Source organism: Carassius gibelio, chromosome A4 (genome assembly GCF_023724105.1).
Source record: "Carassius gibelio isolate Cgi1373 ecotype wild population from Czech Republic chromosome A4, carGib1.2-hapl.c, whole genome shotgun sequence".
In the NCBI taxonomy this organism is placed as follows: domain Eukaryota; kingdom Metazoa; phylum Chordata; class Actinopteri; order Cypriniformes; family Cyprinidae; genus Carassius; species Carassius gibelio.
Genome location: NC_068374.1, coordinates 3550895 through 3577540, shown reverse-complemented (window position 1 = coordinate 3577540; position 26646 = coordinate 3550895). Strand labels below are relative to the sequence as shown.

At 37.0% G+C, this 26646-nt stretch overlaps 1 protein-coding gene across 1 annotated transcript in view; it reads right to left on the bottom strand.

Moving 5' to 3' along the window:
* Positions 1 to 7000: 7000 nt before the first annotated feature.
* Positions 7001 to 26646, bottom strand: part of LOC127981043 (NACHT, LRR and PYD domains-containing protein 12-like) — a 31130-nt gene continuing 11484 nt past the window's right edge. The window contains exons 3-8 of the mRNA XM_052585480.1: positions 26506 to 26642; positions 26231 to 26404; positions 25943 to 26116; positions 13847 to 14020; positions 9719 to 9765; positions 7001 to 9642 (exon numbers count right to left, since the gene is read on the bottom strand). Of these exons, the coding sequence (XP_052441440.1) occupies positions 9089 to 9642; positions 9719 to 9765; positions 13847 to 14020; positions 25943 to 26116; positions 26231 to 26404; positions 26506 to 26642 (1260 nt within the window). The 3' untranslated portion in view covers positions 7001 to 9088. The remainder of the gene's footprint in view (positions 9643 to 9718; positions 9766 to 13846; positions 14021 to 25942; positions 26117 to 26230; positions 26405 to 26505; positions 26643 to 26646) is intronic.

Sequence of the window (26646 nt, the reverse complement as noted above, 5' to 3'; positions counted from 1 at the left end):
GAGACCATTAAAATACGGTCTCGAGACCGAGTCCAAGACCGAGTCCGAGTCTCGAGTACTCAACACTGCCTGTAACTCACTTACACACACACAGCTGTACCCCATTTGTTCATTAGTATATATTCTTGTCTCACCCACCACTCTGCCTGGCTGTATTGTTTAATGATACTTGTGATTTGCAAGTGTTCCTGGTTCTCGTGGTTTTTGCAGCTTGGTTTTGTTTTTGCAGTGTTGGCCTTTTTGTTCTATTTAAGTTAATCTTCCCTGCATTTGGACCCAGACCCTGTTCTTTTTTTTGCTGGCCCGTGACACAGGTAGTCCAAAATGCAGCAGCTAGAGTCCTTACCATGTTAACAAAATATGATCATATTACCCCAATTTTACAGTCTTTACAGTCTCTGCACTGGCTACCTATTAAGTTCTGTATCAGTTATAAATTATCATTACTTAACCTATAAGGCCCTAAATGGTTTAGCTCCTGCGTACCTAACTAGTCTTCTACCACGCTACAACCCATCACGCACTAAGGTCACAAAACGCTGGACTTTTGGTAGTTCCTAGGATAGCAAAGTCCACTAAAGGAGGTAGAGCTTTTTCACATTTGGCTGGAATAACCTTCCTGATAATGTTCGGGGACACACACTCTCTGTTTAAATCTACGGTAGGTGGACAACCTAAATGGGGATTACCACCCCCCCGTTAACTGTAATTCAGTCGTGTGTTAAAATCATTCGTGAAACTACCGCCAGGTGGTGCAAAGGGACGGATTGCGAAATGAATGTAATTGTAAAATTAGATAAAATGAGGAAGTAAAACAACTAATATTATGATATAACATTGTAACATCTTTAAAAAATATTAAACATTTACGGTTCATTTCAAAATGTAGGATTGTCTTATACTACAGTCTACTCATCAAACATTTAAAGAGGAATTTTACACAAAGGAATTTTATAATTTTTTTAATAACATAATATCGTGTTGTCTCACATAAAGTAAAAATATACCTACAGAAATCTTGAAAAAAAATTTAAACGAAAAAGAATTGTGTAATCTGTGAATGTTGCATTTCTCTCGTCAGAGAGAGCCAGCACTGTGAACTTCATCTTGTAGCCGACAAGAAAACATTTGTTTATTAATAAATAATTAAAATGTCTAATTTTTCACAATTATTAGACTACTTCTTCATGTGCTTTGTTGCAAACTTAATGCATGTGCATGAGCGTGGAATATATTAAGATATATATCTTACAGATCCAGTCTGTATCCAGATCAGAGGCTCACTGCAGTCACCCGGATCCAGTACGTATCCAGACCAGATGGTGGATCAGCACCTAGAAAGGATCTCTACTGCCCTGAAAGACAGCGGAGACCAGGACAACTAGATCCCCAGATACAGATCCCCTGTAAAGACCTTGTCTCAGAGGAGCACCAGGACAAGACCACAGGAAACAGATGATTCTTCTGCACAATCTGACTTTGCTGCAGGCTGGAATTGAACTACTGGTTTCGTCTGGTCAGAGGAGAACTGCCCCCCCAACTGAGCCTGGTTTCTCCCAAGGTTTTTTTCTCCATTCTGTCACCGATGGAGTTTCGGTTCCTTGCCGCTGTCGCCTCTGGCTTGCTTAGTTGGGGTCACTTCATCTACAGCGATATCATTGACTTGATTGCAAATAAATGCACAGACACTATTTAAACTGAACAGAGAAGACATCACTGAATTCAATGATGAACTGCCTTTAACTATCATTTTGCATTATTGAATCACTGTTCTCCTAATGAATGTTGTTCAGTTGCTTTGACGCAATGTATTTTGTTTAAAGCGCTATATAAATAAAGGTGACTTATTTTGACCTGTTTCTCCAATTTTCTTTTACTGCAAATGTGAATAAAATCTTTATTTTTATTTTAAATGTTGTCAGTAGTTCACAGAATGAAGCAAAAATTATTTCACTCAATTACATACCTATAAATAGTAAAGTTAGAAAAACTAAAAATCATTTTGGAATGTTCTTGGAGATGTGTGAAATAAATGGAGAAGAAAAAATCTACTGTCTGCTTACCAATATAAATACCTAACCGATACTGAAGTTTGGACATGATGGTAAAAAGAAATCGCTGGATCTCCTGAGCAAGTAAAACACATTAGATCTGAAAATACAGTTAGCTGTTAGTGTAATAATCTCATGGAATGACCTGCAGTGTCAACTAAACATCAAAACAGCTCTACCTCTCTGTATCCCCTCCAGCCATTGTGCTCTACCTGAATTCACTGTGTTTCTACACATGTACAGTTCCTGTCAGATCTATTTTCAGACATTTCATTTTATGACCTGAGCTGAGGGATCCAGGAGCCCTCTTAGGGCATTAGGGAATTTCGATTAGAAGTAAAATAAAAAATTATTTAGAGGGGTCCCCAGATTTTTTTTAAGATAATGATGATAAATTTGATTAATAGAACACCTTGAAGAGCAAGACATTTCTCCATTAACCCAGCAGCAGCACAAGTTAGCACATTGATTAGGGACTAAATCTAAGTCTGAACATCAATACAGCAGAACACATGAGTGTAAGATCTTAGTTGTTTGGGGACTTGTCCACCTTCTCCCTCCGTGTGTGTATGGGCCAATCGGTCTTAAAACCTTTCATATTAAAATCATATGGCGAGAAATCAAGAAAAAAACTTCTTCACTAGCAATCGTGCATGTTAGTTAACATTTCAAATCCCCCCAGTTCTTTGCTTTAATAGTTTTATATTTAATGTGCATGTGCTACAGTCACAAACTTTTATAGATGGTATCGACTGCAATAACATAAACGTGATTGTAAATGCGCGCTTTTGTGGCCCTAACTTAACTTCCTGTAGACTTACAAATAGAATCAATAACAATTGATAAGTAGTCCCTCTAGAGTAGATTATTTTTGATAACAAGCTAAATATGTTTGCTCTGTAAATCAGATGGACTTACTGAAAATGCAAATTCATTCTCTGCCAGCAGGAGTTGCTTTAAAGCACGAGAAGCAAAGGTTTTCCCAGTAACTGCTGTACAAAGCAGTGCTGAGCTCACAAAACTGTTTTATCAGGCATATATCATGCAAGATTAAATGAAAATGACATCAAAAATGTAATAGACTAAATAAAGATAGCCTTCCTTCAGATATACAGTGATATAAAAACACCCGCGCCTCATTTTTATTTTTAAACATGCAGTACAAGCTTTTTGGAAATTCGGTCAGTTTTGATATTTTGAGCACCACAAATAAATAAATGTATGGGAAACACATCCCACAGCATAACGACCTGAGCCCAACTTAAATAACTTTAACTGCTTTTGTAGACAGCACTATAGCCAGAATGACAAACAAACACAGACCGGAAGTTAACTTAGTTTATATATATATATATATATATATATATATATATATATATTATATATATTTTTTTTTTTATTGTAGGGGTGTAACGGTACATGTATTCGTACTGGACCGTTTCGGTAAAGGGCTTTCGGTACGGTGCATGTGTGTACCGAATGACCGAATGCAATATTTTGTTTGTGGAACATAGGTACATTTTCCCGCCCTGCAGTTGATTCTAAGGCCGGTGACACACCGCAAGTGTGAGCGGCGCACGAGCAGCGCGTATTTTTTCGGGCGTCCATGTTAATCAAGGAGTGCATTCACACCGGGAGCAGGAGCGTCACGTGAACAGCAGTGCAGCGGGGGTTTCGGCGTCCGGTCTATTTTTGCTGTGTTGCTCACGCTCAGTTAATGTAAAAGCACACTTTTGATGGACAAAATAAATATGATTTAACACAAAAACGTGTTCTAAATGCACAGAATATGCATGTCAAGAGGCCACCGACAGACCAGGCTCTTGTGTTCACGACAACAATATCTATACTTAATGTTGAGCATTAATATAAAGCCTACTGATAAAGGACACCGTCAACAGTATTGACAGCAAAATAGACTATGTTTGACAGGTGCAATATGCCAGTGTGTCACCGGCCTAAGGTTTGAAAAGGCATCACGCAAGTGTGAACATCACTACAACTAGGAAAAAAACGATTGTAAATCAAACGCAGCTCCTGTCGACATTTAAACAGACCTTTGCTCTTAATTCCAATCGGCCCAACGCAATAACGAAATCTGAACAGGTCTAAAAACTGAAACTGTTTATGCTGCACTTTACACTTTGGAAAAGTTATATTTTTTTAAATATGAGCAGGCCTATAAGCTAGGATTGGTAATGCTGCACTGTAATCATAGTTGTTTATTTATATTTTTCATTATATTTTATCATATGATATTGGTTTGATACTGAGAGTCTTTTATTTAGTGGAGAACTTTGCAGCAGTATTTTATTTCTTATTCTTTTTTTATTTTATATATATTTTATTTTAAAAAGTGTAAACAAATTGTAAAAAATAAAGTTTATAGTAATAAACAACCTGCAGTTTAATGTTTGCATTTCTTTCCCTTACTGTACCGTAAATAACCCGAACCGTGACTTTAAAACCGAGGTACGTACCGAACCGTGTTTTTTGCTTACCGTTACACCCCTAATTTATAGTATAAGTAACTTTCTCCACCGCTACCAAGAGTCGATACTCGAAAACCATGATCAGCAATGCAGTGTTTGGCTGGCAGTAAGACAACAACGTGACATCATATAATTTAAAAAGACACCTGACAAACAACTTTCTGGACTTCTGGATTTTTTTAAATATGATTCCCAATTATTTATATTCACAACTTTTAATATTTGTGCAGGCTTTACATTTTGATTTCAATGTAGTAATTAGTCATTTATATTTCAAATGTAAATTTATATTTGAACAGATTTGCTTTGTGACAGCATTCAAGTTTATTGAGGGTTAAGATTATGTTATCTGCATGATATCCAGTGCTTCAAAAGCCCACCCATAATAACTGTCATCCCTCAAATTAACGCACGACTCTACATTATCTGTGTGTAAGACAATTATGAAGTAATTATTTTATGTTAGTAAAATGGCTGTGTCTATATTAAAGGCTACACAACATTATTATATTATCTTTAAATACATATTTGAATTTGTCAAAAAATTTATTATTTTATATTATTGTACCTGGATCAGTAGGATATGCTTGTATTACAGTAGCGGTGGTAGCGGACAGATTTGAAGTATCAATTCTGCTTAAAAATATGCAATCTAATCCTGTTTACATTAAATAAGCTGCTCAGAACAGGAGGTTAAGGAGCTGGCTGTCCAGTGCAGCCTCAACAACCTGGAGCTTAACATGCTCCGAACAGTGGCGATGGTAGTTGACTTCAGGAAGAACCCCCCACTCACCATCATAGACAGCATTGTGACTGCAATGGAGTCATTCAGGTTCCTGGTAGTGATGGGAAATTCAGATCATTTTACCGACTCGGACTTTTGAGTCTAGTTCAGCAAAATGAACAAATCTTTTTTCGAGTCATTTCGTTCATATCGTTCATTTTAGCAAAATGTTATTAAAATATTAAGTGCTACCTCCACAACAAATCGAGTACTTACACAAACGTTGATCACACTACAAACTATACAAAACTAAAATGCTATAAGATACAGAAAAAAATATTCATTCTTTACCTGGGTCTTCAGTCTGTGATTAGCTCATCTCACTTCTTATCTGACAAGTCTTCGGGTTTAAGTCATTCCTTAATCACGTGACAGACCCATGCGCTATTTCTGACATTTCTGTCACTGTGTTTTTATTACTGTTTGTTGAGCATCTTTGGTTTGTTATTATTTTATAAATAAATAAAACCCTGTTATAAATAAAATATTGATTAATTTGTCTTCTTGACTGTCTATCGTTAAATAAACACTAGGCTATATAATAATCCAAGCTTACAATAAAAAGTATTTATAGACTAGTTTGTTCATTTTTACTCCAATTTTGAGTTTGCTGGTATAATAATTGCTTTTCCTAGGCAGACTTGACATATTGGTGTAATATATGTATAAGAAGATTGCTCAAAAAAGGACATAATGACATACATTAAAAGCAAATAACATTTTGAATTTGAATTATTAATATTAGTTTAAGACATTAAGGTTATGATAACTTCAGCTTTAACAGTTATAACCCAGCTCAGAGGAGGATACTTCAGAACCTGGTACGACTGCCAGTGCAGAGCCCATGTTTTGGGAAGACTTTGACGAGAGGGTAGCAAGTTTGAGGCCTTCTGCTACGTCTTCTAAGACCTCAGATGCTATGATGGAGATGCGGGCCAACCTTGCAGAGCCACTCTGCCTGGTGGAGGAGATGTTCACCAGTATACAAAAGCCTTTCTGAAGTAACAAAGACAAGACTTTGCATTGTGGCCACATCCGTGCCATCTGAAATAGTTTTTTCTAAAACTGGGCAGATTATCTCAGATAGAAGAACTCACAGACTCAGCCCATCCAAGGTCCGGGAGCTTGTTTTTTTTATTTTTATAATGCAAACATGCCTTAAAGCAAGTCCTAAAAATATAGCCACAGTGTGTTATTTATTTTAAAGCTTATTTATTTTTATTTATTTAGAAAAAGACTAGCTTGTTGTGCAATATTTTTGTTGTTGTTGTTGTGATTTTAAAGGTAATTTGTTATTGTTATAAGGCTCCGTAGCTTTAGTATCTCTTAATTATAATTTTTTATTCAAATGGTTTAAAATTATTTTGGGAATAGTTATCCTCTTTGATATAAAGTTTTATTTTGGCACAGAAGTGTTATTTTAAAACTTATTAATTTAAAATTATTATATGAAAAAAGCAAAGCTTGTTGTGCAATATTTAGTTTTTCTTTTTTTTATATTGTACTTTTAAAGTTCATTTGTTAAGGTTATTAGGCTTTATTATCTTTTAATTTTAATTTCATTTTTAATTATTTAAATTTTTATTATTTTAATTTATTTTGGAATAGTTGTCCTCTTTGTTACAAAGCTTTTCTGGCACAAAAATAAACAATAAACAACAATTCAAAAGTATGTACACAGTGTTTTTTAATGTTTAGAAAGTGTCATATGTTACAAAAGTATGGTTTACACAGACAATCTGATTCAATAACTGCACAACTAAACAAAAACAAACAAACAGACAGAAAAGTACCATCATGAGTGAAATTAAAAGCAACAATTTGAAACCAGAAATGCATCACGTAACTGTAAGAGTAAATAATAATAATAATAAATAAGTACTACGCACCCATTTGTAAGGAAAGTTGTAAATTAACTAATTACTCTAGCCAATGTTGTCACATCACGGGACAAAAGAACGAAAAACCCGAAGAACCGAAAGGTGAACTATTCAATTCTCTGCTATTCAATTCTCAACACTGCATTCTTTTACTGTCTATGGTTTTAGCGTATGGGTCTGTCACGTGATTAAGGAATGACTAGACCCGAAGACTCATGAGATGAACTAATCAATTCTCTTCCCAGCTCATACTGCATTGCATTTGGCGTATTGAGCTGTCACGTGATTGAGGAACGAGTCAAAAACCCGATAGACCCGAACTATGAACTAGTCAATTCTCTTTCCGGCTCATACTGCATTGGGTTTAGCGTATTGGGCTGTCACGTGATTAAGGAACGAGTCAAAAACCCGATAGACCCGAACTAAGAACTAATCAATTCTCTTTCCGGCTCAAGACTGTATTGACTGACAGGTGAATTACTACTACTAGAACAGAACCTATAGAATAATGTGCATGCGTGACTGAACGAATCACTCCCCGAGATGACTCGTTCTTCCCGAGTCACATTAAAGATTCGTTCAAAATGACACATCACTAGTTCCTGGGCACCACTATCTCTCAGGACCTGAAGTGGGACAATCACATTGACTCCATTTAAAAAACAAATGCCCAGCAGGAGCTGCTGATACAGTTCTACTCCATCATCATCGAATCCATCCTCTACACTTAAGTAACTGGTAACCAAATCTGACCTCAGAAGACTACAGAGGGTAGTCCGAACTGCTGAGTGAATCATCAGTACAACCCTCCCTTCTATTCATGAACTGTACTCATCCAGACTGAACAATGAATGTGGCTAAGCCACTCTTAACTCAAGTCTTCTCAGAAACAGACACATAATGCACATAAAAAGGGACTCTTCTCTAATTCATAGAAAAACCTTTCTCAGCAAAAATCCAGTCTTTTTTGTCTTTAGCCCAGACGGGACGCTTCTGATGCTGTCTTGTTCAAGAGTGGCTTGACACAAGGAATGCAACAGCTGAAACCCATGTCTTGAATACGTCTGTGTGTAGTGGTTCTTGAAGCATTGACTCCAGCTGCAGTCCACTCTTTGTGAATCTCCCCCACATTTTTGAATGGGTCTTGTTTCACAATCCTCTCCAGGGTGCAGTTATTGACGAAGCCAATCAGCAGATATGGGGATTGTTAGGAGGCCATGATGGTCAGAGGCCAATGGGCGAATTGAGCCAGGATGCCGAGGTCACACCTCTACTCTTTTTGAAAGACTTCCTGGGATTTTTAATGACCACAGAGAGTCAGGACCTCGGTTTAATGTCTCATCCGAAGGACAGTGCTTGTTGACAGTAGAGTGTCCCTATCACTACACTGGGGCTTGAATCTTGTGAGGAATCGATTATAAACATGATACAAACATAAATTCAGATCTGATCTCAAGTTCATTTTCTTGTTGCGTTTTATTATTTATGCATAAAAAACAATAGAGAAAATGATTGACAATACTTTTCACAAACATGATTCATGAAAAAATTTTCAATTGAAAGAAAATGTTGATATTAATAATACAAATGATTGATGTGACAGTACAATAAGAACACAAATGTAGATAAACACACATACACACACACACACTCTCTCTCTCTCTCTCTCTCCCACACACACACAAAAACACAGACACAAAAACACAGACAGATCTTACCGTCTATATGAGGATTTGTGGCACATTTATTCTGACTGTTATTTCAGTGACAGAAGTTCAACTGCAGTATTAATGTATTGAAGAGACTCACATCTCACTGTAACTGATTTACATGCAGCTCAAAACATTATGGTAGAATCTCTTGTCAGTCTCGTCTGCTTCATCAACACAGTTTCACTGATGATCCATAATAAACATAAAACCCAGGATAGAGCGGCTGAGTGAATGTGGTCTGGACTGTGTGGATGAGGCTCATTGTGTTTTTAGAGACTCTGTAGAAGGACAGAATTCCTGCTCTGTGATCCAGAAACACTCCTATTCTACTGATATAATCATTATCATACACTCCTATTCTCCTGATGATGGACTTCATAGGGAGATCAGTATCTATGTTATTGTGTCTGAATGAGTAACTATCAGGAGAGCAGAACAAACTCCAGGACTGATCATTATATCCAAACCAACACTCATCACCCCATCCTTTCCTGCCGATGCTCTTATATGACACTGATATAAACACATGTCCACTCCACTCAATCTCCCAATAACAGCGTCCACACAAACTCTCTCTGCACAACACCTGAGGATACTCATCAAATCTGTCTGAGTGATAAGGATATGGCTGTTTCTCTCTCACACTTGTCACGTTTCTGTTCTCCTCAGACAGAATGAGATCAGTGTTTGCTGTGTTTGGATCCAGTGTCAGAAAACAGATCCCTGAACATGAGAACAGAGACATTTAGAACAACAACAATCACTACAGCTGTGTGTGTGTTTATTTGTTTAGACATACATTTCTGTAGTCCCGCAGTAATCCTGGATTCTCCTCCATTATCCACACTAGAAACACACACACAAAGTCATATTTAGTCAGTGAACAAATTGCTGTTGCTATGCAGTTAACATAGGGTGGTTGCTTGTAGGGGTGTGTTTCCCCAGTAAAGTTACAATACGATACGTATCCTGATATGGGACTTCACCGAATTTCACCTCAGCAGAATTCAGTAAAACAGCTGTTTATTAATCACTACTGACTATAGGCAGAGCAGGTGGTCGACCTCTGCATTATGAAAGGCCTCCAGAACTGTATAAAAATATCAGTAATGGTGTAGATTTCACATTTCAACATTGGGCACTCTTTACCAGGTACAATATTTTGATTGTTTGCCTCTTGTTTTCAAGCCCATAAATAATAATGTACTAGTTCTAATATATTTGGTGGTGTTCAGTAACTGAGAAGCTTTACTTCATTACTGTACTTAATTAATTTTTTCAAGTAGCTGTACTTTACTGGAGTAGTTTTATTTTGAGTAACCTTTACTTTACTGCATCCCAAAGCATAAGATCGTACTTTTTACTTCACTACATTTCATAAACATATCGTTGCTTCTTATAATATTATCAAGTGCTCCGACATACAGAAGTGGTTTCTGATTCATGAGCGTCTTCATGAGAGTCTTTTTAATGAACCTTTTAAATCAGAATTTGTTTACAAATTAGGATGATCCAATTGCAGCTTATATAGAGTCGTCAACTTACTGATTCAAATGAACCATTTAGTGCAAGTCTCCAGTGAACTGAGTTCACAAGAACTGGGAGATCTTGTGCACATGTCTGATGCTGTTAAAAGGTATTAATTTCGAAATTTATGATTACTTATTGTAACTGAAATTAATTTCATTGCATTTAGGTCAAAACTGTCAGTTTTTTTGTGAAATAAATCTGCTGTAAAGAGTGATCTATTTAAGCCCACTGAAATGCTTGAATGCAAATGATGCAGACACATCATTCAGTGTCTCTGTTTTAGGTAACAAAAACCCTGAAACGTTAAAATAACAGATTAAATAAACTAACTCATGCACGCTCAAATTCCCCGCTTCTGTAATGTTAACAGTTTTATTGAAATGCTACTCAAGCCTTATGTGATATCTGTTTTTATATTGTTTATCAACAGTATACATTTTTATAAAGTTGGATTAACTAGTCGAGTAGACAGATATGAATGTTTATTCATAAACATACTGAAAATAAGTAAATATAGTAAGCTGATGCTTACTCTCTAGCTAACAAGCTTGGTAGTGCTAAGTTTTTAAAAAACAAAGTCAAAATATTTTTATTCACCCACCTAGATAGATTACATCTGGTGAAAAAAGAAAGCAATGTTGTGATGTTCAGAACGTGGTAACTACAGTAATTATCAAAGTGGGAAGTAATGCCATCTGGCAGCATTTGGCCAGGGGTGTTTTTACAGAAGAAAAAAAGCATTCTTAATATGTTCTTCCTAACTAAAGGCCTTATTCTCGTGTCATATATAACTGTGATGTTCTGCAAAGCAACAAAATTTCTCTCATCAACATAGTCCATATCAACAACAAAAATAAACCTTGACTCCATATAGTGGTTATTTTGGAGAAAAAAAATCCCAGGTATTTTGAGCAGCAGGGTTATAAAAAATATGTGCTAATATAAAATTTAATTAAGGAGCCTATTAAAAAAATGCTAAATCTATCTTTTGGTACTTCTTTACTTAAGTACATTAACATTTAGTTGTTTTGTACTTTGACTTGAGTAAAATTGAAAAAGGAGTACTCTTACTGGAGTAATATTTTATTATACGTATCTGTACTTTTACTCAAGTACTTGATTTGTGTACTTGGGTCACCACTTAATATATTTATATTGTAATGTACTCATTATAATATATTAATAAAATCATCTTTACATTGATGGTAGGTGATCATTGCACAAATTGTCTAAACTAATGCACTTCATTTTCTCCTGACATCAGAGTTACAGAGGAGGCAATGGATCAGTTTTGTTTTTGATGGGAACACCATCGAATAGACAAAATAAAAGTAAAAAACCAGAAGAGTGGGGTGAGCGGTAGCTCATTATTGCTTAAAGAAAAATGACTCACTGTGAACTGAGATGTTTCTGACAAAGTAGAAATGGATGTTTTACACAACCATTGAGGAATTTTAACCAGTGTTTTCATGGATATTTCATGGATTTCTTGTTTATTTCATGTTTGTCACTCTTTAAAGTTTCAGATCATCAAACACATTTAGGGAACACATCACACAGTACATGCAGTTTTTAAATACATTTTTTTATTATTAAAGAAAACAAAATCCAAAACTACATGGCCCTGTGTGAAGAAGTGTTTGCCCCCCCTGTTAAAACTGTGGTTTATCAGATCTGAGTTCAATTTCTCTAGCCACACCCAGGCCTGATTAATGCCACACCTGTTCACAATCAAGAAATCTCTTAAACAGGACCTGCCTAACAAAGTGAAGTAGACCAAAAGATCCTCAAAAGCTAGACATCACGCCGAGACCTAAAGAAATACAGAAACAAATGAGAAAGAAAGTAATTGAAATCTATCAGTCTGGAAAATGTTATAAAGCCATTTTTAAAGCTTTTGGGACTCATTTTGGGACATTTTTCACAAATGGCAAAAACATAGAACAGTGGGGAACCTTCCCAAGAGTGGCCGACTGACCAAAATTACCCCAAGAGCATAGCAACGACTCATCCAAGAGGTCACAAAAAACCCCACAACAACATCCAAGGAACTGCAGGCCTCACTTGCCTCAGTAAAGGTCAGTGTTCATGACTCCACCATAAGAAAGAGACTGGGCAAAAATGGTCTGCATGGGAGAGTTCCAAGACGACGACCACTGCCGAGCAAGAACAATATAAAGGCTTGTCTCAGTTTTGCCAGAAAACATCTTGATGATCACCAAGACTTTTGGGAAAATACTCTGTGGACTGACGAGACAAAAGTTTAATGTTTTGGAAGGTGTGTGTCCCATTACTTCTGGTGTAAAAGTAACACCACATTTCAGAAAAAGAACATCATACCAACAGTAAAATATGGTGGTGGTAGTGTAATGGTCTGGGGCTGTTTTGCTGCCTCAGGACCTGGAAGACTTGCTGTGATAAATGAAACCATGTTTACCAAAAAATCCTAAAGGAGAATGTTCAGCCATCTGTTCATGACCTTAAGCTGAAGCAAACTTGGGTTCTGCAGCAGGACAATGATCCAAAACACACCAGCAAGTCCCCCTCTGAATGGCTGAAGAAAAACAAAATGAAGACTTTGGAGTGGCCTAGTCAAAGTCCTGACCTGAATCCTATTGAGATGCTGTGAACTACCTTTTTTAAGGTCATGCCATTCTCGAAAACCCTCTAATGTGGCTGAATTACAACAATTCTGTATAGATGAGTAGACAGCACTGTAACATACTCATTACAAGTTATCGCAAATGCTTGATTGTAATTGTTGCTGCCAAGGGTGGCCCAACTAGTTATTAGGTTTAGGGGGCAAACAGTTTTTCTCACAGGGCCATGTAGTTTTGGATTTTGTTTCCCTTTAAAAATAAAAATCTTCATTTAAAAACTGCATGTTGTGTTCACTTGTGTCATCTTTTACTAATATTTAAATTTGTTAGATGATCTGAAACATTAGAGCGTGACAAACAGGAAAAAAAGCAATCAGGAAGGGGGTCAAAATATTTCTAAAGAATCATAACAACTTGTTTAAAATGGGCATTCAATAAGTTAATTAAATAATTAATTAATAATTAAAGTTAGGGCTTTTGTTCCTTCATTTACAATTTGTTAATGTTTGCAACACAAGTTATCATAAAAATGTTTGTTTCTACCTTTTATGGAAGCGGCTGCTATTTCCATTGTGTTTTCACTGTTTGCTCCAGTTTTGAGGCTAGTTAGGATGTGAGTTAAAGTACTATTTTGTTGGTAATTTGTTTTTACTTGAGATTTTACTCCTCAGACTAATGCTCTTTAAATTCTAAATATTGTTGCATCCTCATAAAACTCTTAAGACTCATATAAATATACTCAGAGACACTAAAAAGTTTAAATAATAAAAACTAAAACCTCTTCCTACTCAACATACTTGAATTTGTCCAGTAAGCAGTTTGGATCCTCTAGTTTTTCAGAGAGCAGCCTCACTCCTGAATCTCCAGGGTGATTATAGCTTAGATCCAGCTCTCTCAAGCATGAGGGGTGTGAAGTCAGAGCTGAAGACATATAACAACATCCCTCCTCTGTCACCATACAGCCAGACAACCTACAAAAACATACAGCAACAGTCCACATCACACTAGTTTGTTTTTTTCTGTATATCACATTATGGGTTGTATGCTTTTTGTATTGAACTAATTATTCAATAAAAAATGTTTTGCACATTTGTTGTCATTCTGCTCTTGTCAGTCGGGTCAATATTCACAGAGACAGAACAGACTTTTTGAATATGTGCAATAAGCTTGTGTAATGAAAATCTGATTATTTTATTTTAAACTTACTAAGCAATCCACTGAGAAGGTAGAAGCATAGAAACGTGCTATTCACAGAAGCCTCATTCATACTAATTTACTCATATGAGGACATCCTCAGACCTTTTCCCAAAAGCATTGTTAGCGAACTATGGTCGCATGTTCCATCGTTACCAACATAGTTCAACGTTTCAGTGTTTCCCGAAACCATAGTACACATAAACATTCATAAACTGCACCACAAATTTGTGTCATTGGAACAACAGCTCTTCACCTGTGGTTAGAGGCATAGTTTGTTGTTAGTTTGCTGTGTTGACATCATTGATTGCACCATGCCTGGGGTGTGTTCTATTCAGTAAAAGTTAAAATATAAAGTATTACTACAGTACAACTTTGTTACATTCCACTTAGCCTACAATTGAAACGATACATGCATTTTGTTTGCTTTTAAATGTTTAACTTTTGATTATAAAATGTTTGTTAAATTAGTTTAAATGTGGCCAGTATACATGTTAAAATGGAATAAAGTATGCTGTATTAAGAAATATTCTCATCTGAAATGTGTATTTTAAAGTTTATGATTACTTTTATAGTTTTTTTTTAGAATTTGATTTGAGTCAAAATGATGTAGTACTAATAGGTATTTATTTACTAATAGGTTCACTTTAGAATTCTATTTCTGGTTCTAAGTAATTCCCGTGTCGATTACTAAAGGGTTCACTATAATTTCACTTTAAAATAGGTATACTGTTTCATATATGAAATAAGTCCTGCATAATTATTTGATAATTATTTATTCATTACTAATGGGTTCCCTGTATTTTCACTTTAGAATAATGTTTCAGGTTCTAAGTAATACTTGCTGAATTATCTAACAATTCTCCATTAATTACTAATGGGTTCCCAATATTTTCTCTTTAAAATAGGCCTACTGTTTCAGGTTTGAAATACAGTAGGTGGCCATCCTTTCTGGGGCTTACCGCTGCGCACTGCCGCGGCGGTAACTCTAATTCAGTCGAGTGTTAAAATCATTCGCGAAACTACCGCCAGGTGGCGCAAAGGGACGGATTGCGAGATGAATGTAATTGTAAAATGAGATAAAAGAAGGAAGTAAAACAACAATAACATTATGATATAACATTGTAACATTAAAAAAAACAGTTTTTTTACAATTTGGTAATTTTTAAAATGTAGGATAGTCTTAGACTACAGTCTACTATACAAAAATTAAACAGTAAATAAATATAAGGCCTATATTATATACACACACACATATATATATATATATATATATATATACGCTAAATGTTTTAATTTCATTTTCATTTCGATTCATTCTTGGTTCAAAAAAATCTTCAGGTTCCATATGCAGAGCGAAATGGGAACGGTCCAGCATTTAGCAATAATTAGTATTAACTTATTATTATGTTATTATGTTATTATTCTTGATTTTTCAAACTAACAGCATTTTTGAATTATGCCTTATGTGTGACCAAAAATTAAGTATTATTTGTTTCAGCTGATCGTGCTGGTGCCTTGCGCACATAATGGAAACAGAAGTCGTTCACCAGACATTCGGCGTGAGCACTTTGACATATTGTTAATTATCATTTTTTTTTCATCAATACTGAAATGCACACAGCCTATTTACCTCATGAATAATAGTTAAGCTTCAAATGGGCAACATCACTTATATGGAAACGTTTGATTTCTCCCGATTGAGCCTATAGCCTATTTATTTCCTCTCACAAACTCTGATTTATTTTATAGCGTGTTTAAAAAAAAAACATGCAGCAAACGAAAATAGCTGATTGATCTGTTAAAATGAAACCTATACACGACCCATATATTTTTTTCCTCTGACAAACTTTATTTATTTTTTTAGCGTGTTTAAAAAATAAAAAATAAAGAAAACATTCAGCAAATGAAAATAGGCGATTAATCCGTTAAGTCAGGTCATGCAACCTGCATCTTAAACCCTCTGTCAAACTTTCTGCGTCCGTGAGTCCACTATGGACCGCTAGGTGGGCGTGATGTAAAATCGCAATTGGAGAGTGTGTGCAGAGGCTCTAGCAGACGACCGCGCGGACAGGTGCGCCTGGTCAGTTGGCTTCAAAAGCAAAATTGCACATATGCAGACAGAGTGAAGAAGCTCATTGCTACTCAAACCTGTGCAATCCGTCAGTAAAAGAATACAAAGACAGTGAGATGTGCAATAATTCTGGGCAATTGCAGAGCTGGCCATCAGCCTGCGCATTCAGAAGTATATATTGAAGAAGTCTGCGTCCGCGCTGGCCGTGTACGTGTCCGGATTGCTCATGCGGAAAGTATAACAGGCTTTAAAATCGCAACTTCTTTGTGTTACTCCTTTCAAGCTGAATCTCACAAAATTGGTCAGTTCCCGACAGCATCAGGTGTTTTATTTATGGGGAGTAGAATTGTTTATTTCAATGAATGTAATAGATTATATATCATAATAGCAGTGCTTTAAGTGCGCCGGTACGAACCGGTACTCAGTACCGCCACTTCCAAATATAGCTCTTGAGCGTACCGCCACCTCTCCGTGCGCCCAGAACGTGCTTTGAGCGTACCGGTACGCTCATTTGGACCTCTGTTTTAATAAAGGTTTTAATATTTTGCCTGCGCTGCCGCTTTTCAGAGCGCCCTTCATAATGTAAGCTCCACATCATCCCACCGAGAGTAGAGACTGCATTCCTTTGAGTTTTACAAGTAAGTAAATAGTGCATGCGTCGTTTTTTTCCGCTGTCTGTACTCAACGTGGCCATAAAGAATGTGAGAAACGTGCATATTCGGTTTGATAATAATTCAAGTACAGAGAGCACTTAATATGCGCTACTGGTTTCAGATTCTCAGTACTTAAACAACACAGTCAGAATCAGATACCTCACTGGCTGAAACCCCACCAGACCTGAATGATACCTCTGCAGGTCAGACGCAAGCTAATGAAATAATGCAGTAGCTCTTTCAGGTAGGGTGACCAGATAAAAAAGGCCCCTCATGGACTATTGATGCGCACAAATAAAAAGCAAACACAACTAAAAGCCCAGGCCTGGTCCTCTCTCTTCCTTCAATGTCGTCGCTCCAGTTTTATATCCTTCCATCTCCTCTGTGGTACTCGAGACCGGTGGTGAGTCGCAGGTGTTGCTCATTTCCCAATCACTCCACCGGCCTCGCTCGTTCCCACATCCCTCGGCCCCGCCCCACTCGTCACAGTACTCGCTCATGTTTCCCGACAGAAAACCGGCGTTTTAAGCAGCAGTGCGTTTGTTTACTGCTGCATGGTTTGTTCTGTCCACCCACGTTTTCTGATTAGAGAAGGTCCTTATAGTTATTGTATCCATAGCTTGTTCGGCTAGTGTGTTTACAAAGCTTAATGCTACATCCGTGAACTCACTGATGTCAGATGAACTTGCCCGAAACATGTCCCAGTCTATGTAATCAACAGCCACCTGTAGCATGGCTTCTGAGTGGGCGGACCATAGCGTCAGCACCCTCTGCACTGGGGGATCATGAACTAGCCTTTGTTTATATTCTGATGTGAGGAAAATGGTGGCATGGTCTAATGTGCCGAAAGTCGGTAGTGAGCAAGCTTTGTAGGCATTTTTAAAGCTTTCTTTGACCAACTTAAAAATAAATTTTATTTGTCCAATTCACATTTATTCTGGTATTTTCAAGGAAACATTTTCCTGAGTTCCCCTCTGTCCCTCCTAGAGGTGTCTTTGAGTGTATTTTAGACCAGCATAAATGTATAAGGGGTGCCATTTGAAGGATTTACAGCACAATAAATGACAATCAAACCCCGTCTAGCAGGACATTAAAGTCTCTTTGGGAGTAGGACTTGAGTGTTTTGTTAGAAGACAAAACCTGGCACACTATCTTAAAAAGGATACATTCTTCTTCAGTTAGCTCTAGACACAGGCTTATTCAATTTAAGGTGCATTTAAGTGCATCATATTCATTGGTCTAGGGTGCAATTTGGCAAGATATTTCCTGATTTAGACCCCACCGGCCCACGTTGTGTTGCAGAGCCAGCCTCTACGTTTCATTCTTTCTGGTCATGTCCTAAGTTATTAAGGTTTTGTGGGCAAATTTTTAGTTGTATTTCAGAAATTCTTACCACAGTAATAGATCCCAACCAATTGACTGCTTTATTTGGGGTCCTTCTGGAGAATGTTAAACTCACATCTTTAGAGAGGGATAATATTGCACTATGCACACTGTTTGCTAGAAGACTTACACTGATTAATTGGAAGCTGCCTTCTCCTCCAACCTACTGTCAGTTGGTTTTTGACCTACTTTTTGCCCTTAAACTTGAAAAGATTACATTTGGAGTTAGAATGAAATCCGAACATTTCCTGAAATCTTGGAGCCATTTTTTAGATAATTTTAAGGAGACAAGCTCTGGATAAAAAACTTTTTTTTTGTTTATTTAGTTGTCTATATCTATATTCATATGTTATTGTGAGTATGTGTACACCTGTATGTGGGTATTTATTATGCTTGTTTAATTTTTGCTTTTTTCTCTCTTTATTTTGTTATTCAGCATTCTGATACTTGTGCTGTGCTTGAGATGCTTTTCTTAACCCCTTTACGTGCAAACATCGCCGACGGCCCCAGTTTATTATTGTTTCACTTTCACAGCACATTAAACATCACTGCCTTACTTCATCTGGACAAACTGTGCATCAATTGAAAGTTTAAAGACTCTAGTTTCAAAATTTTTGACCTATATTTTGATAAAACATTGTTGCAGTGACAGATATTTAGTGATTTATGTCAGACGTGCAAAATAATAAATCCGTATTATGCCACATTCTGAATAGAAATTCACCACTCACTCATATTCAGTCACGTCAGCAGCGGTTTATTTGTGTTCACATAGACTCACTGAACAGCTTCAATAAGGATTTATAGACAAAAGATGCATATCTGCGGAGATATATGGATATATTTACTGATGTTTACTTCATATTTTTTCAGACAGAATCGTCATTTCTATTCATTTTCCACGGATTTACGCGATCAGATGATAAACAGCCTCTCCCAGCGATCTGTGTGTGTGTGCAGTAGTCACAGCTCGTGCTGTGTGTGACTCAGACTCTGATTGGGCCTTCCCATTGTCAATCTGAGAGTGTCATATCTGGACACCGCCCCATCGTGTCACATGCTTCCTGCACACTTCCTGGTAGTTATCTGGCCAAAACAACACTGAAACACCTCTGTACACACGAAATATCCAAATAATAAACCCGCGATTACAATAGTAAAGCTTGGTATGAGATTTTCTTGAGATCTCGGGCGTTTTTATAAAAAAAATCGAAGATGTACATGGGAAATGCTAACTTGTGCAGCGATGAAAAAGGCTACAAATAACATATTTTTACAACAGTAAACGACCAAATTCCACCCCTGATCGCTAAAGGAAGTTATTATAAACACTCGATCGGGGTTTAAAGTGAGTTTTGAGTAAAATATAGGAGAATTGCAGTTACCACAATTACAGAACAGCTTTTGGAGGGTTTAAGCTTCTGGCCATCACTGTAATTACTGATGCAGTGAAAATGTTGTTTTCATAGTCCTATAACCACTATAGAGCGTGTCCGTCCATGGGACTGATTTAAGATAGTAAGTCAAGGGGGCTAAAGTGTTTCCTTATATAGGCATTTATATACACTGCCTGACTTCTGTGTCGCTGTGCTCAAGCTGTAGGATTCTTTGTAAATCTGCCATTGTTGAGCACTTGAAACACACATTTTGTGTCATTTTTGGCTTATATTGTCATTTATATAATGTTGTGAAATTAGAAAATCTGTATATAGCCAACTTCAGTTACCTGATAGGTTTAGTGTATGTCATGGTGGCTCACCACAATAAAATAAAAGTTTAAATTCCTTTCCATACATATATAATCAGAATTAGTCACATTATTCAGAGCCCCATTTCGGATAAAGTCTGTTTCCACCTCCTATGACAAGGAAGAGGGGTTGTATTTTGGGAGGCATGGTGGCCAACAATTTAGCCAAAAAATAAAAACTAAAGATAGATGAAGTAGAGGATTATGTCAGTGGATCTGTTTAAAAAATGCACAAGGTTACAAAGCTGTCAGCCACAGGTACATGGTTTGACATTCCATGTTGGGTTAAGAATGATGCAGTTTACACTTATTGTCAGTAGGCAAAAACATGGTTAGAGAGGGCTTGCTGACCTGTTCACACAGTAGTTCCAATTTATCCCTCCTTTAAGCCATAACCACCTGATGATGTTGGTCTTGCTGCTCCCCCTCAGGGCTTTTAGTTCTATCCTGATTTCCTGGAGTTAAGATATTTCCTTCTGCGACTTAAGCAGCTTCTCATGCTGCCACAACGTCCCCTGTTTCTCCTTTAGCGGGAGATTAATGGTTGGTATTGTGGAGGGGGCCTTCTGCTAAAGGGCCAGACTGGAGAGGGCCTGATGTGGCCTGGTTGTTGCATATGCATATATACCTCCAAAGATCCCGTCCAATGCTTCAGGCCCAAAGATGGCCAAAACTTTCTCTTCCTCTTAGGTGAGAGAAGGAACTGAAATGATAACCCCAACCAATCTTGTCTGCAGCCCTCCGTTTTGTCAAACTTGCGTTCCTCCACTTATTCCTGACTTCTTCTGGGCTTTATACACATATAGCCAGCAGCATTTATTTTTTTGAGTGATTTCTGCCCAGTTTTCCTTTTTGTCAGCATTCTACGTATAATGCTGTGTTTCAGCCACCTCCTCCAAAGCACTGCAATTTCTTGCTTTGAAAATTAGGGTTTTCGTGTCATTGTACCTCCCTGCGAATTAATGCAGCCTCCTCATCTACAGGATCCCTTATACAAAGACGTGCCATTGTTGTCACATTTACTCTGTCTGCATGATGAAAATTATCACTATGTGCCTAAGTGGTCCAATGAGAAAAATAATAAGAATCAGAAATAGCTTTATTGCAAAGTATGCTTGCGCATACAAGGAATATGTTTTAGTGATATAAGCTTTCAATACACAGAGATAACATACAGACAAAAAAAACATATGTAGATATAAATAGACCAATATTTAAAAAAAATAGATACAAATAAGTAAATTATTTGAACGGCTGAACCAAACCAGACAGTGATTGAAGTGCACAGGACAGACTCAATGATGGCTGGGTAGAACTGTTTCTGCATCTCCTGTGGCAGGTTAAACTTCCTCACCTGGCGAAGAAAGTATAAGCTTTGTTGGGCCAATGGAATCAATGTGATTGTCCCACTTCAGGTCCTAAGAGATGGTGGTTCCCAGGAATCTGAATGACTCCACTGCAGCCATAGTGCTGTCTATGATGGTGAGTGGGGGGAGAGCAGGGGGGTTTCTCCTGAAGTAGACTATTATCTTCAATGTTTTGAGTGTGTTCAGCTCCAGGTTGTTAAGACTGCACCAGACCGCCAGCTGATTAATATCTTGTCTGTAAGCAGACTCGTCACCGTCAGGGATGAGACCAATGACTATAGTGTCGTCTGCAAACTTCAGGAGCTTGACAGAGAGGTCTTTAGAGGTGCAGGAAGGGGGAGGGGGGGAGAGTTGGTCAGAACAGGTGTGTGGGGGGGGGGTTAAAATCTACAATAAAATTTATTCAGGTCTTCAGCAAGTTGTTGATTCACTTCAGTGCAAGAGGATGGTGTCTTGTAGCTTGTGATGGCTTTCAGACCTTTCCATACTGAAGGTGAGTCATTGGAAATTAACTGATCTTCCAACTTTTTATCGTAGGTCCTTTTAGCCACTCTAATCTCCTTATTCAGTGTGTTCCTGGCCATTAAGTCCTGTTATCTTGGGTTTATTTTGAACGGGGATGGTGATGGAGTCATTGGAAGTAAACTGGTCTTCCAACGTTTTAGCTCTAATCTCTTTGTTCAGTGTGTTCCTTGCCTGATTGTACAAGACTCTGTCCCCATTTCTGTAGGCATCCTCTTTGGCCTGACAAAGATGTCTAAGTTTTACTGTAAACCATGGCTTATCATTGTTGAATGTTAAATAAGTCCTGCTATGAAAGCATATATCCTCACAGAAACTAATATAGGATGTTACAGTTTCTTTGTCCAGATCGGTAGTAGCTGCTTCAAAAACACTCCAATCAAATGAGGTCGAAACATGCTTTTAAAGCACCCTCTGTTTCGTTGGTCCATCTCTTTACAGTCTTTACTACATGTTTAGAAGATTTAAGTTTTTACCTGTAAATTGGTATAAGATGAACCAGGGAGTGAACAGACAGACCCAAAGCTGCCCGTGAGATAGAGTGATAAGCATCTTTTATTGCTGTGTAACAGTGATCTATTATATTACTGTCTCTGGTGGGACATGTGATGTGCTTTCAGTATTTTGGTAGTTCATGGGAAAGATTTGCTTAATTAAAGTCCCCGAGAATGATTAAAACAGAGTCAGAGTGTTGTTGTTCTGTTTCTGATCAGTGAATTTCTGTAAAGCTGAGCTCACCTGCGCTTGCGGAGAAATGTTAACACTCACATGAATAAACAAATGAATCTCCTGAGGAGAATAGAACAGCTTGCAGTTAATAAAGAGCGCTTCTAGATCAGGACTTCTTTAACACAGTTAATCCATTCTCCACCTTTCACTGATGTAAAAGCATGTCCCGCCGCCGTGTGATTTCCCCGTCGATTCTGTGTCACGATCTGCTCTAAACAGCTGAAAGCTGGGCAGATGGAGTACACTGTCCGGAATGGCATCATTCAGCCAGATTTACGTGAAAGACAGAGCAGCAGATAATTTCCAGTCTGTGAAATTGTGAATTTTATGAAATATTTTCTAAGGCCATGTCATATGTGTTTTTAGAGTAGCCTTATCTGATTGATTTATGGCACTTTTCATCTCTGTAAGATCTCATATGGAAACACTCCTGTGTGCTCTGTCTGTGTTTTTGGCTCTGAATACTCCCCCATTCATGATTCTATTGTTCTCACAAAACAAGTCTTTCACACCTCCGCCAGGTATGACACATTATTTGCTTTATTCTTTTATCATTATTATTTTGTTTTTATTTCACCTTTATTAGCCTTTGTTGTGGTACTTAAAGCTTTACAAAGCCACCAAGCTGCAATCTCACTTCAGTCTCAGTATGCATTTACCCCTTATTTATCAAAAGTCTCACTATAAAAATACAACATTTTCTTACGATCTTACATTAATTATTATGACAGAAATGCATTATAAAAAACAAATGCACCTGCTATTAGAAGCATTAGAGCTAACGTCAGCATCAAGCTACATTAGACAATTTATGAATTTATTAGTACACTTTTACTCAAAACTCACTTTAAACCCCGCTTGAGTGTTTGTAATAACATACTTTTGCAATCACGGGTGGAATTTGGTCGTTTACATCCAGTCCCTCCAGAAAAACGCGGATTCTTTTTGTGATTGTTGCGGGCAAAAATCCTTGATTTTGCGGCACATTTTCTTAAAAAATGCGATGGAATATGTGGGATATTTTTGCAATTTTATGCGATAAAATTGCGTGAACTTGCAAAAACTGCGGTTTGATGAAAAAAAGAAAAAAGGGTGATTCCCCTAACACCTTTTTCTCACTAGGCTACTACCTTAATGTAAAGAATAATTTCTTATTACTTCCTATGATAAGCAAGCATACTAAATCACAGAATATTTAAGTTGCAATCTCTTACTGCAACGTAAATTATTTTACATACTACTAATATAATTACAACTGTAAGTTTTTGGTACTGTTCTTTAAGAAAAAGTGCAATCTTACAACTGTAAAGTTGCATCAACTTCTGAATGAAACTACAACAGTGTTAGTAGCGTAGTGAGAAGGGGGTGTTGGGGGAATCACCTTTTTTTCTCTATTTCATCAAACCGCAGTTTTCGCAAGTTCTCGCAATATAATTTGGCTCCACTGTCATCTAACAATTCGGGAAACTGCTTCACGCGTTTTTTTTACGCTTATTTTTGTTGGCAAATAAGAATGATTTGCGCGCTTCAAGTTTCACCCTGGTTTCACTACCGCAGAGTTTGCAGATGATGTTTACGTCACGTAATTACGTCACTTCATAAGGTTCCCATGGCAATAGGAGGAAAATGGCCCTTTACTTGTGTGAAGTAAACGCAACATTTTTCAACTTTCTGCTAATATGAGGGACTGTACAACGCTGCACAAGTTTTTATATTTTTTATAAAAATGCCTCAGATCTCAAGAAAATTTAATACCAAGCTTTACTACCGTAATCGCAGGTTTATTATTTGAATATTTGGACCCACATTATAATAAGTGGCCTTAACTACTATGTACTTACATTTTAATTAATAATTTAGTACAATGTACTTATTGTGTACATACAAGTTTTTACATTGTACTTATATTTTAAAAAAACGACATGTAATTACATCTGTATTTAATTTCTGTAATTACATTTATAATTACACTGTTGACCCATAGTTTACACCTTAACTCACCCTTAAACTTACCCATACCTCCAATCCCTCTTCCTAAGCTTACCCGACTTCAATAGCAGCAAAAGTGTTTTACAATACAATATGAACACAATAAGTACATTGTACTTCTTTTTTTATGTACGTACATAGTAGTTAAGGCCACCTAATATAAAGTGGGACTGAATATTTTGTGTGTACAGAGGTGTATCAGTGTTGTTATGGGCACATAACAACCACAAAGTATACACGAACCATATGACATGATGTTACGGTGTCCGGTTATGACACTCTAAAGATTGACAAGGCGAAGGACCAATCAGAGTGTGTCTGACACACAGCATGAGCACACAGGACTGCAGACTCACACAGATCACTGGGAGAGGCTATTTATCATCAGATCGCGTAAATCAGTGGAAAATTAAAAGAAATTATGATTCTGTCTGAAGAAATATGAAGTAAACATCAGTAAATATATCCATATATCCCCACGGATATGCATCTTTGGTCTATAAATCCTTATTGACGCTGTTCAGTGAGTCTATGTGAACAAAAATAAACCGCTGCTGACGTGACTGAATATGAATGAGTGGTGAATTTCTGTTCAAAATGTGGCATAATACGGATTTATTATTTTGCACTCCTGACATAAATTACTAAATAACTGTCACTGCAACAATGTTTTCTCAAAACATTGGTCAAATATCGAAGCTAGAGTCTTTAAACTTTTAATTGATGCAAAGTTTGTCCAGATCAAGTAAGAGAGTGATGTTTAACATGCTGTGAAAGTGAAACATTAATAATCTGGGGCCGTCGCCGATCCTTGAACGCAAAGGGGTTAATGATGCATTTGTAAATGATGATAAACGCAGACAATTAAATCATTTAATTTAATTATTTAGCCTGACATGTTAACTGTTCCAAAATGTTCTCTGTTTCTTAAAAATAAAATGTATTGTGTTCCGTGGGAAAAAAAGTGGTTGTTGTACCCAGACATTTAAAAATAAAATATTTTAGAGCTGTAATTGCGATACTGTAATATTTTTATCTAAGGTTATCATACCATCAGAATCTCATACCAGACCATACCTACTACAGACATCTGTATAAATATGACAAAATGCCTGCAAATGCTGTTTTTGTCTCTAGTTTTGGAATTCCATTTAGAGCAGATGTAACATTTGACAAAATTCTACAGCCATTTACTGTGGCAACATTTTGTTAACTATTTTATGGAAAACCATTACCTCAGTATCTCCAGCTTAGAGTTTGGACTCTTAAGTCCATCAGAAAGAAGCTTCACTCCTGAATCCTGCAGGTCATTGTTACTCAGATCCAGCTCTCTCAGGACAGAGTTTGATGTTTGTAAAACTGATGACAAATTCTCACAAGACTGAGCAGTGAGGTTACAGATGGAAAATCTGAACAAGAAGAACACAGTAGCTGTGTAAAGAATAAATCCTAACAGTGTGATTTTTTTAGTAATTATTTTGCAAACAATGTAAAATAATTGATCAAACATTTCAAACTTAAACCTCAGTATCTCCAGCTTAGTGTTTGGATTCTTCAGTCCATCAGAAAGCAGCCTCACTCCTGAATCCTGCAGGTCATTGTTACTCAGGTCCAGGTCTCTCAAACAGGTGTTTGATGATTGTAAAACTGATGACAAACTCTTACAAGATTGAGCAGTGAGATTACAGATGGAAAGTCTGAACAAGAAGAACAAAGTAACTGCATACAGAATAAATCTTAACAGTATTTTTTTATAATTAACCTCTAACAGAATTAATAAAATATTGGAAGCTCAAACCTCAATATCTCAAGCTTAGAGTTTGGACTCTTCAGTCCTTTAGAAAGCAGCCTCACTCCTGAATCCTGCAGGTCATTGTTCCTCAGGTCCAGCACATTTAGATGGCAATTTGAGGATTGTAAAGCTGAAGACAAACTCTCA